Source organism: Tursiops truncatus, chromosome 3 (assembly GCF_011762595.2).
Source record: "Tursiops truncatus isolate mTurTru1 chromosome 3, mTurTru1.mat.Y, whole genome shotgun sequence".
Lineage (NCBI taxonomy): Eukaryota > Metazoa > Chordata > Mammalia > Artiodactyla > Delphinidae > Tursiops > Tursiops truncatus.
This window is the reverse complement of record NC_047036.1, coordinates 38,310,851-38,322,861: the sequence shown is the minus strand read 5'-3', so window position 1 is coordinate 38,322,861 and position 12,011 is coordinate 38,310,851. Positions and strand designations below refer to the sequence as shown.

General features: G+C 36.0%; 1 protein-coding gene across 2 annotated transcripts in view; it reads right to left on the bottom strand.

The window, feature by feature from the left end:
- Positions 1-12,011, bottom strand: part of PARP8 (poly(ADP-ribose) polymerase family member 8) — a 185,335-nt gene that overhangs the window by 63,178 nt on the left and 110,146 nt on the right. For both annotated transcript variants that reach the window (XM_019930053.3, XM_019930054.3), the window contains exons 7-8: positions 10,792-10,869; positions 9,188-9,282 (exon numbers count right to left, since the gene is read on the bottom strand). In XM_019930053.3, coding sequence (XP_019785612.1) covers positions 9,188-9,282; positions 10,792-10,869 — 173 coding nt within the window. The remainder of the gene's footprint in view (positions 1-9,187; positions 9,283-10,791; positions 10,870-12,011) is intronic.

Here is a 12,011-nt window from a genome sequence, read left to right as displayed (position 1 = left end):
CATCTCTGATTTCCACAGATAGCTCAGAAATGACTGTGGACATGAATTAACTAACTCAATTTAGTTGGATTGTGGTCTTATGTGACCTCTTTATACCATACAGATATCTTTCCATCTTCATGTTCAGGCAAATGCATACATAAATTCAGGACTTATTTGGTTCATAGTTTCAAACATTCCCAGTTCCCTGTGACAAATTAAACAATCTTCTTATGTGACCACTCGCTTTTCACTGTACTCTGAAGATGAAGAGCTGCCTCTAAGGACAAGAAAGGAGTTTCTGACACAAGGAAGGGGTAGAGGGATAAGTGACTGCCACAATAAAGTGCCCATAAATTTTCCTGTCACATTAGACGGTGGTTCTGAAACTGGTCCAGGTGTTCTGCCACTTAAATGTCACTATGTTTTGACAGCCAGCTCTAAAGGTCTGATGTATCAAAATTAAAACAAGTATATTCCACATAAAGACATGATGGAGACCAACTTTTCTCCAGCCAGCACAGTGCCACAAACTAGCATATAGTTAACAAAGATCATAAAAACAGCAATTTTTATATTCTCCATACACACATCCCTATTTTTGATATTGTAATAAATTTCTTAAGTTACAAATACAAATCATAGTGAGGGAGAAAACTACAGAGATAACAGAAATTATAAAAGTTAATGGACAATATTTATTGAGCACTTTCATGCCAGAAATCGTTCTAAGGATTTTGCATACCTGCGATCATAGTGCCCTACAGGTACTACTACTATTTCCAATTTATATGTCCATTAACTGAGGCTCAGAGTAATAAAGTAACTCACCTGTCATCACTCTGTAGCAGAGCTGGGATGTGAATACACGTATCCTATTTACTTATGCAAGTGCTTAGCCGATTCGATATTCAATAAACTATCACTTATCACTTTGTGTTGGAAACCAGGTCAAACATTAATGGATGATCTCATTAGGTCCTCATTATAGCCTTCTGACAGGGATGCTATAATTATCCTCATTCGCAAATGAGGAAACTGAGGTTTAGGAAAGCGAAACAAGTTGTCAAAGGGCAGATAAGAAGTCAGTGGGAAGCCAGGCATTGAACTCACGTTCAACTTCAAAATTGTACAGTACAGTATCTGGCACATAGTAGGTACTCAATGAAGATTTCTGTGCATGATATATGCAAATAATGCTAACAGAGTACAAAACTATGGCACTTTTATAGGGTTTAGAGAAGGCATTTTTAATGATTAAATGGCTTTATGTAATTTGATGAATAAAGGAATCTAGAGGGTCCTTTTGCTTTTTGATATCAATGACCAAAAACATGCAGCATGTTAGAAAATAATAACTCAGCCTCTATGCTTTCTCCTTCCTCTCCTTAGAAATATATCAAAACACTGAGCACATTTTCACTATTTATGAAATTACTTTTTGTTTTTTCATGGTCATATTTTTAAAGGTTACATAAAGAAGAAAAGGGATAAAATTATTCACATAGGAATTCTTTAATTGCCTGCGTCAAAACATCTGTGCTATTCATAAAGGATAAAAACCTTTATAACCCTTTACAAATATAGACATATATGCAAATTTAGATACAAAAGTATGCCAACTTAGTTATGAAATTATACAGAAACTAAGACAAGAAGAAGGACCAAGCACAAGAACCATTTCTTTTATGCCTCTACTTCAGGGTTCAGAAAACTTTTCCTATAAAGGTCAAAAGAGTAAATATTTTAGGTTTTTCAGGCCACATAGAGTCTCTCTTAAGAAGTCAAATAACCTACAGCCAGGCATGTTAAAAGAGAGCCATTAAATACAATGATGAGGAGAGATCACTAATAATGTGCAAAAGACATTTTGGTGAGACAAAGAGGCCTTGACAACAACCATTCCCAAGAAAATTATAACAAACACGTGCAAACTTTTACCTAGAAGGATGTATGTAAGAGTAGAAATTAGGAAAAAAAAAGAATATTGAATAATAAGGATATAAATGATGGCACGTTAATATAATCTTTTAAAATTACCCATTATTAAAAATATTGATATAAAAACATTTAGTATCCTGAGGGAAATGTTCCAAATATACTGTTCACTGAGCAAGCAGATTACCAAAACACTATGGAAACTAAAACACTTTATTTAGATAAAATAGAAGTAGGAAAACCAAAAAAGTATAAAGAGTACTTATATATTAACTCTAGGTTGTGGATAAAATTTACTTTATTAAAAAATCTTATGTATTTTCTAAAAATATCTACTTTTTCTGATTACAATGGTAATATAGACTCATTATATAAAATGTGAGAAAGAGAAAAACAGACAATAGATAACTTGTAACACGGTCACTCAGAGACAATTCTTTTTGCTTATATCTCACTCCAGTCTCTTTCATATATTAATATATCATGTAATACACATGATTATTATTAAGGATAATAAGGTATGTAAAGATTTTTGTCCTGCTCTTTCACTTTTTCTATGAGTATTTTTTATATTGTGGAATATTCTTCAAAACCATAAATTTAAATGTCTGTATTTATATAAAATTATGTAATACAACATTAGGTTGCTTTCAACTTTTTTACACTATAAATATTGATAAATAGCTCTCTGGGTAAAAATCGATGTGCAGCTGTCTTCCCAGAGAATAATTTCTAGAATTACTGAGTAAAATAAATAGTATAACTATATTTGGGAGTCTTAATATATACTGTTTAGTTACTATTTTAAAAGGTTAAAACAACTTATAATCGCACCAGCGAGGATCCCCCAGTGACCATTTTCCACATGCTCATCATCGCCAGGCATTTTTTTCTCCCATCTTTGCCAATTTCAGAGGCGAGAATAATTTTGGATTTATTTATGATGGCAAGACTTGGGTATGTTTAGAGGCAGAGAAAAAGGAATCAGAGATAACAAAAGTCAGCACAAACCTTACCCACAGCTGTTTTCTTCAAAAATAGATTTCCAGATCATTTCAACGGAATTTATCATAACGTTATGATCAGAATGTGATATACGTTCCTTATAAAACCTTTAATATGTGAATTCTGAAGTATTCCTTATATGATTTCTTCAGCACTTTTCTGGTTAAAAGTTAGTATTTTCCCAGTTACCAATACTATCAATTTCTTTCCAAAAAAAAGTAACTAAAGGGTTACAAGTGTTCTTCTTCACCACAGCAGAGCATAAATACAGAATTTTAAGGAGGCAGAGGCATTAAAGGTTTGCAATTAACTGGATTCTGCAGGTGTAGATCTGTAAATAGTTACACTTTTGTTTTTATGCCACACTTCAAAGAACTCACAACAACACTGTGTATATGCAAACCAATTTCCCTTGTGATGCCCTTTTTATATATTGCCAGTAATTTCACGTTTCCCACTGCGAGATTACAAAGCGTGATTACAGTCTGTCCAGATGCAGTGGCCCAGTCATCAGGATTGCTTCTGTATCTGAGTATCTTTCAGTAGCCCTAGATCTCATGAATAGCAAACGCAGAATCAAGGCGAATGCTTGAAATACGAATGCAACTTGAACTGTGAATCTTGATATCTGATTGTGTACTGAATGCTGTATCGGGTTTATAATAATTCAAAACAATTCCGTGCACTGCCTATATTTATTCACTATGAAAAGATCACATCAAATTGAACTTGAATACTTTTTTAAGAGAAGGGAGACTACACAGAAATGATCTGATGCAGTTGTTTCACTCTGGGACTGAGGGCTTAAGAAGAATTGCTCCACAAATTTCTTTCCAGCATCTGAGTTATTAGTCTTTGAATTGACATATCTTGAAATCCAGCCATCTGATTTGGACTACTTGCATGTGACCTAGTTCATTTAAGAACATATGTATGAAATATATTTTTCTATGAACATGCATTGTTGAGGGCACTATGCGTTAGAATTCTTAGCAATTCATTCTCCTGTTTTTTAGTGGAACTAATCAAGACAACATCCTCATTAATGATACCACATACATACTTACAATATATTAAATGTTAGACCATCTATGTTGGTCCTCCTTTCTCTATAAAACCACAGCTTATTTATTATACTGTTGTGATGTTTTATAATACTATCTGACCAAAATTAGCAGGACTGTGCTGGTTATAAAAATATATTTTAGACAGATAGCCTTCCCTCATCAACTGTCAAGGAAATTATATGCATACACACACATACATGAAACTCTATCACAAGTTCTTGGGAAATAAACCTCTATTGCTATTTAGTTATTTCTGCTTTCAACAATTAGTCAGTTATATTTGGAGAAGAAATATATTTTGTGAAGAAACATACACCTTCCTATGACATCTGAAACTCAACAGCTTGTGTGTCTATCTCTGCATGCCTACTCAGTGTGTGTTTCATGCTCAGTGTGGGAGAGATGTTTGTGAATGGGCCAAGAAATATGCAAACTCAGTAGTTGGGAAGAACTCTTGGCAGATTAAAGCATTTGCAAGACTGTATTCATGGTAGCTATAAATTTCTCTAAAGGACAACAGGGCTAAGAAGAATTTAAAAATTAGATCCAGATAAGAAAGGAACCCCATATAAAATAACAGTGTATAAGAGGTACAGTGTAAACACTTGCTACAACTCTGCCCTCCGTTTAAAAGTCCTTGGTTTTGCTTGAGGAAAAGCACAGGCATTGGAAGAAGAGGTGACTGTCTGGGATCTCACATTGTGAAGCCTGCATCTAGATTTTATGCCAGTGGTTTTGAAAAATAGTCTCCTGTTTGTTTCTTTCTTCTGTGTGCCTCCTGCCATCACTTTCCCCTGGTTTTCAGTTCAGACTGCTTTTCCATGGGTTCCAGAGGCAGAAGCGGGAGAATCAGTATGCTGCAAAGGACATTACAAACATCCAACCCAAGATCTTTTGACGAATGACATACTTCGGTGTAGGTTAAGTTATGCTGTAGTAACAAACATCCTCAAAATCTCACTGGTTTAACACACAAAAAAAGGATTTATATCTCACTCACACTACCTGCTTACTATGGAATCAGAGGACTAGAAAGAATGCTATTCATTGTAGTCGCCAAGGGGCCCAGAGTGGTGGAGTATTGAAGATGTGGGAACTCACACACTAGCACTTTGGCTCACATTTTACTGGCCAACACTAGTTGTGTGTCCACTGCTGATATTATAAGAGGGAGGGACGGGACTTCCCTGGTGGTGGTGCAGTGGTTAAGAATCCTCCTGCCAATGCAGGGGACATGGGTTTGAGCCCTGGTCCAGGAAGATCCCACATGCTACGGAGCAACTAAGCCCGTGCAAAGCCACAGCTGCTGAGCTTGCGCTCTAGAGCCCGTGCGCCACAACTACTGAGCCTGCGTGCCACAACCACCAAAGTCCGCGCACCTAGAGCCCGTGCTCTGCAACAAAAGAAGCCACAGCAAGGAGAAGCCCGCACACCGCAATGAAGAGTAGTCCCTGCTCACCGCAAAAGCCCATGCACATCAATGAAGACCCAACGCAGTGAAAAAATAAATTAATTAAAAAAAAAAGAGAGAGAGGGAAATACAATCCTGCCATCTGCCAGAAGAGGAGAACCAGAGATTTGTTAAGTAGTCCTACTGGCCCACTACTAATGGAAGTCCAGAGAAATTAAAGCGGTCCACCCTGATTTATGTGGCTTTTTCTTTCCTTTTCTTTCTCTCTCTCTCTCTCTCTCTCTCTCTCTCTCTCTCGCTCTCTCTCTCGCTCTCTCTCTCGCTCTCGCTCTCTCGCTCTCTCTCTCGCTCTCTCTCTCGTTCTCTCTCTCTCTCTCTTTTCCATGAGATATATGTTTGGGTGGTGAGCCTGAATACAGTGGTATAGCTTCCTCAAACCTTAAAAAAATCCTCTGCATGCCCTGTCCTCCAAAACATCAACTCCAAAATTAAAATCATCCAACCACAAAAAGTGATCAAAATGAATAGTCAAAATCTTGCAATCTTCCAACCTACTTTAACATTAGCCACAATACAAAGATTAGAATATTACTCAGCTGCCTTCAGTTCTTTAAATGGATGATGGATGATCATAAAGCAAAGGATATTTTATTTGGGGTAAAAGTTTGAAACATCATCAGCAAATTATCAGAATCATTTCATTCCCAACCGAATGAGAATTTTGTGATTTGTAATTCCCTGCTTTCTAAAAATATTAATCTCAAATTGTTTTCAATAGCACTGATCATTTTTTAAATGAATACATGACTATAGGAGTAAATTTATAATAAAAACGTAAAATAACCTCATTTTGTTGCATGATTCAAGATGAGACACATGCAGACTGATCAGGGGGTTAACCATGCTCCCCCAGAGACCTAACTCACTTCCTGCACAAGAGTCTGTGAATCAGAATTGTCATCAATGTTTCCAAGTACGGTTCAACCCAGCCAGAAGGCTGCTTTTGAATGATTTGGCCAGGTAAAGCTAAAATTACCTACTTAAGTAATAAATTTATCATCGGTCACTTTTTCTATAGCCTCCCTCAACCTACTAAAAGAGAGTTTTGCCTCAATTGAGGCAATCTCTGTTATTTTCTTCTCTTAAAGAGAACTTAGATGTGGTTAGCTGCCTTTCTCATTAGATGTCACATTAAAAAAAATGACAGCAAATAGCATATTATGCATATTGAGGTACTTTTGCTCTTCAAACTCCATTAAGTTCTTATGAAACTCAATTAAGTAAAAGAACAGCTAATTAGAACAGTCTGTTTTCAATAGACTTAAAACTTTGCAAAGAAGGTGACTCCAAGATCTTAGGCCTAACTACTCCTTTCTCCCATATGTCCAAGCCACAGTATTTGAGACCAGACAGTAAATTCATTCTTATTTATTTTAAGTAAATCACACTAGTCCTGCTGTGATTTCCCTTTATATCATGAGGCCTCTGGGAGGTTATTTATTCTGGAAACATCCTCTGTAGTTAGAGGAAATCTAGAGCAGGCGAGAACATGGCTTGCATTCATTGAGAGTTAAATTGGACCAAAACTTGTAAGTGAAAGAGGCAAGGGGAAAATAATCAAACCGTTTATGACTTTAGATACTTCACTTGAATGAAATTCCAGATATTTATCTAATTTCAACAGCCCATAAATTATCAATATTTTATTAATAATGGAAGATACTAATAGAAATTATAAGTATTTACCTTATGATAGTAATATAAGAAATTATCAAATGCTTGCTGAAGAAACAAAAATATTCATGTATATATACATATATATATGATATGATTGAGGCCTAGATAGCATGGAAATATATGTAAAAAAACTTTATAAAAGCAATCAATGTGTGGTAAAGTGATTCTCTAAACAAAAATACATATTTCAAATGAAAAGCAGCTAAATTCTATGTTGTATTGAATTAATCATATACAGACGCTTTTCTTTCATGGGGGAGAGGGTTAAACTATTGCGATTAAAGTTTTAAGATTTCAACCAAAGTTTGACTAAAGTTAAAAAAAATTAGTCATTGTTTTGGATAGTTTATTTATTTATTTATTTATTTAGGTCGAGCCACACAGCTTGTGGGATCTTAGTTCCCCTACCAGGGATCGAACCCAGGTTCTCGGCAGTGAGAGCACGGAGTCTTAACCACTGGACCGCCAGGGAATCCCTGGACAATTTATTGATAGTCCCTGTTGCCTTCTTCATTTATTCATTCTATAATACTTATGGAATCTCCATATTCCTTATCCTGGAGCCAGAGCATGGATCAATTGTGAAATGATCACAGCTAATTCGCCAAAACTTTGGAAATTGTAAAGATTTGCTTTTCCAAGTATAATCCCAATCACCCTCACTCAGTTGTAGCCTAATATCCCTCCATAAGCAGGAGGGAGAGGGTCCGGGTGTACGATCCCGGTTTATTTAGGCCACAGGTGGTTGTGAGTTTCTGCAGGTAAAATGAAACAGTTAGCAATTATAAATTACAGCTGTGTTATACTCCCTTAAGTATTCGTTTGCGCTCTCAAAATCTGCGTATGTTCAGAGAAAAGAATATAACCAGATAATATGAACATTTTTCACAGACGTTCCACTGAAAACAGTCAAGAAGCCCCCAGCTTATATTTCATATGTGCCCTGTGCTAGGCTAAGTACTGGAGTACAAGCAGGATTGAAAACCAAACCAACACAAAATAAAGGCAAATAACAAAAAAGTGTGCTGCCCCAGCACTCACAGAATTCAGAGTCTAGAGGGGGAGAAGTAAACCCATAACAACAAGACATGAAGAGACTAATAAATGAGATTAAGAGCCAAATGTGATGGGAGTGCATATGGCAGAATAACCAGTCTGCATCAGAGATTCAAGGAAGGCTCAAAGAAAAGCTGACCTTTAGACTGGGGCTTGAAAAAAGAGAGCAACCGGGTTTGAGAGGGAAGCACTGCTTGGGCAAATGGACAAAGTCAAGGGGAAATATAGCACGTTTCGAGAACAGAAACAATCCTGGTTTGGGTGGATGAGGCTGGAACTGAGGTCAGGCTGTGAGAGGAGTCTGGAGACTTGGAGACCACCCTTTAGGAAGATAACAAAAATCTGAAACATCAGATCTGACTCATGGAAGGAAACAAGTATGATGGCAGAAAAGGGTTTTTCTTAAATTAAGGAGAGAAAAGAAAGTCTAAATAGGGATGGTGGGGGTCTTCTGAATGATTAAAGTAATAGAAAATGGCCTGGAAATTTATCACCAAATAATATATTAAGTAACTGCAACAAAAAAAAATAATTATCATTCAAACGCACATTGCACAAACTTATGTCTTTTTTTCCTTTCTTTTCTTAGGGGTCAGATTACATATCACAATGTGATTTGGATACCAGCGGTTATGCATTATTGACTTTTATTGTTCACACAAATATGTCCTTAATTTATGATAACGACATGGGCTCAGCTGGCCAAATCTGTTACAGGAATTGATTGTGATGCCACTCAAGACTGATATTTTATCAGACTAACTCTCCAAAAATAACTAATTTCTTTAATGAAATCAATGTAATCTTAAACCATGTGTACACACAAAAAAATCATAGCCATAAATATGCCATTTTGTGTAAGTAGAAACATAATAGACTCTCATATACTTTCAAATATAATTAAGCCCAAGGAAATTTCCACTTAACTCCGACAGAAAATTCCAGTGACTTTCCAAATAATTTTAAGTTGTATTCACCGAAGGTATTTATTTACCTGAGAGAAACTGCATGTGGCCCATATATCTCTCTCACTGCCGACAAATCAGCTTCGAGTTGGGGGTGCTTGTGCAGCTCCCCGTCATAGTTCACCTGATGAAAAGGGATAATTTAGAAATGACTTAGGGTAAAGAGAATCAAAAAAAATCAAAATACAAACAATCTCTTGGACAGGTGACCCTGTAGTTCTGCCATGGGCATTTTCTCTGTCGCCTTCATGAAAAAAGTATAGACAGTTCAGGGCTTCCCTGGGGGCGCAGTGGTTGGGATTCCGCCTGCCGATGCAGGGGACGCGGTCCGGGAGGATCCCGCGTGCGCGGAGCGGCTGCGCCCGTGGGCCGCGGAGCGGCTGCGCCCGTGCGCCATGGCCGCTGAGCCTGTGCGTCCGGAGCCTGTTACCCCGCAGTGGGAGGGGCCGCAGCGGTGAGAGGCCCGCGTACCGCAAAAAAAAAAAAAAGTATAGACAGTTGAGCAATATATTCACTAAAGTTCTTAGGTTCACATACATCTAGTATAATTTATTATGCTTAAAAAGTAATATTTGACTACTTTGATACGAAGACAATGCCAATGTTAAAAGGAGTGAAGTGGCAGATAATCTGAAAAACTTCTAGACTGAAAAAAACATTTACTTCCCCCGTAAGAATTAGCAGTGTAAACAAAAATCGAAACTGGAAGAATTATTTTGCAGAATGTTAGAGTGTTATATTGGTTAAAGAATCATTAGGAAAAGTACCCCATTCCTAGTAAGGCATTCTGGAGAGAGGAAATCTAGTTTTATTTATGTCCGTCCATACCTCTACTGCCTTGCATACACTTGATTGACAGATTACTAATTTCTGATTCTGAATGAATAAATTGACTTGCATTCTTTACATAATAATAACTGGCTTTAAAGCATCTCTTTAACATATTACCTTTCCCTTAAACTATCCAAGTTACAAAGCATATTGGATCAAGAAGTTTACAGAAACAGAACAAGACAACTTATATAGCCATATCCTAAAATCAAGTGCTCAGTTTAAAATTTTAACATTATTCTGGAAAAATATAATGAATTCTTTCATATATATGCATATGTGGCTATGCTATTTTCATATATATAAATCATGATGTTTCTTCATAACAATTTTTAAACAAACACTTTAGTATAGAAGGAAAAGGAAGATAATGAATACAAATAATGAGGATGCTCGATAATTAGGGCCCATCAGTTTTTATAAAGGTTAATCACCTTCTATTTAAAACTAACAATTCATGCTTTTATTAGTGTCACCATTTCAAAATATTGACTGAGCACAATATGCTTAATAAATGTAAAAGTTAAAAGCATAATAAGATGCTGTCTGCAAAACATCTGTAATGAAGTTAAGACAACTTCAATGTAAATAAATGATTACAGTCAAATAATTGCAAAAGTAACCTTAATTTCTGAAAATATATAGAAAATGAGCGACAGACAAATTATAGGAATTTCCTTGTTAGTTACAGAACCCTGAACAACACACAGGTCTTTCAGATGACAAGCACAGATTTCCACTAGAACGTGTATGGCTACTGCTACCTTTGAGAGTGGCTATTCGGAGGAGCTGATGTGCTTACCTGTCCTCCATAATAAAATTCTTCAGAATCATTATCTCCTTCAGAATCTTCTTCCACCGTACTATTTTGTCTTGACTCCTTAAAATAATAGTAAGAAGGCAATTTTAATGGTCAAACTAGTTTTCCTCCTTCTGAAACTAAAGTAACAAGTGGCCATAATAGGTAGGTCTTATGCATACCATATGGATTTTAAATAAAAGAATTGTTGGTGCAGTACAAACCAAAAACAAAAAGGTAGTCAGAGACAATTTTGTGGGTGCATTAAGCTCTATGTACGTTTCACTGGTCTTGAGTTGTACAATTTAATATTTGATGTATATAAAAAGCTACATCAATCAATTACAATTTTGGGTTTGTTCTGATAAAACATCTGAGCAGCTCACACTGATTCAATTTTTTATTAAAAAGTTCCTCAGCGTTATTTATCCCAGACTGTTCTCACTTCCACTGCCAACACCACATAATGGTATGAAAGAAAAGGCACTTTGAATCTAATAATATAAAACTCAAATTATGAAAATAAATACAAATCACATTATGAAGAGAACTTTGTAGAAATAATTTTAGATTTCAGATTTCAAAAGGATATTTAATTAAATATGCTTGAACTTGAAGTTTGAGTTTCTAATTAACTGAACCGTATCTGTTATGTGTCTAAAGTACAAACGACAAAAATTCATCTAAAGTAACTATTCCTATCCCTGACCCTTTTAAAATAATTAAGAGAAAGGTAGCTGCTTTTAGACACAGGAATCTATTAATTCAATGTTTTGTAATTATCCTTAAATTTCTAGATCAAATTTCAAATTACTAAGGCAAACAAAAAACCTAGAAAAGGGAATTTGGGTTTTATAAAATACAAACAGTTTTTGGTTTTAGCAGCAATAATGCTAAATCAGTGATTCTCAGTTTGGCTACTGAAGAGCACTATGAATGGTACAACACTGAGGGGAAGGCAGGGTTGCATTCAGTGCATAGTTTTAAAACAAAAGAATTGTCGGGTCCCACACATTCATTTTGCTTGTTTAATGTCCCCGTATTTACTTACAGATTGAAGTAAATTTCTTGAAGGTGAGGAAAGGGGATAAGTTTGTTGTTGTTGTTTTAACACTGGCCAAAAATAAGACTATACCCAAGCTCTGTGCCCCTTTAGCTAGAAAGATCATCTTTTACAGATGAAATTTTAAGGGTCTGATCAAAACTATGTATACCACATACAG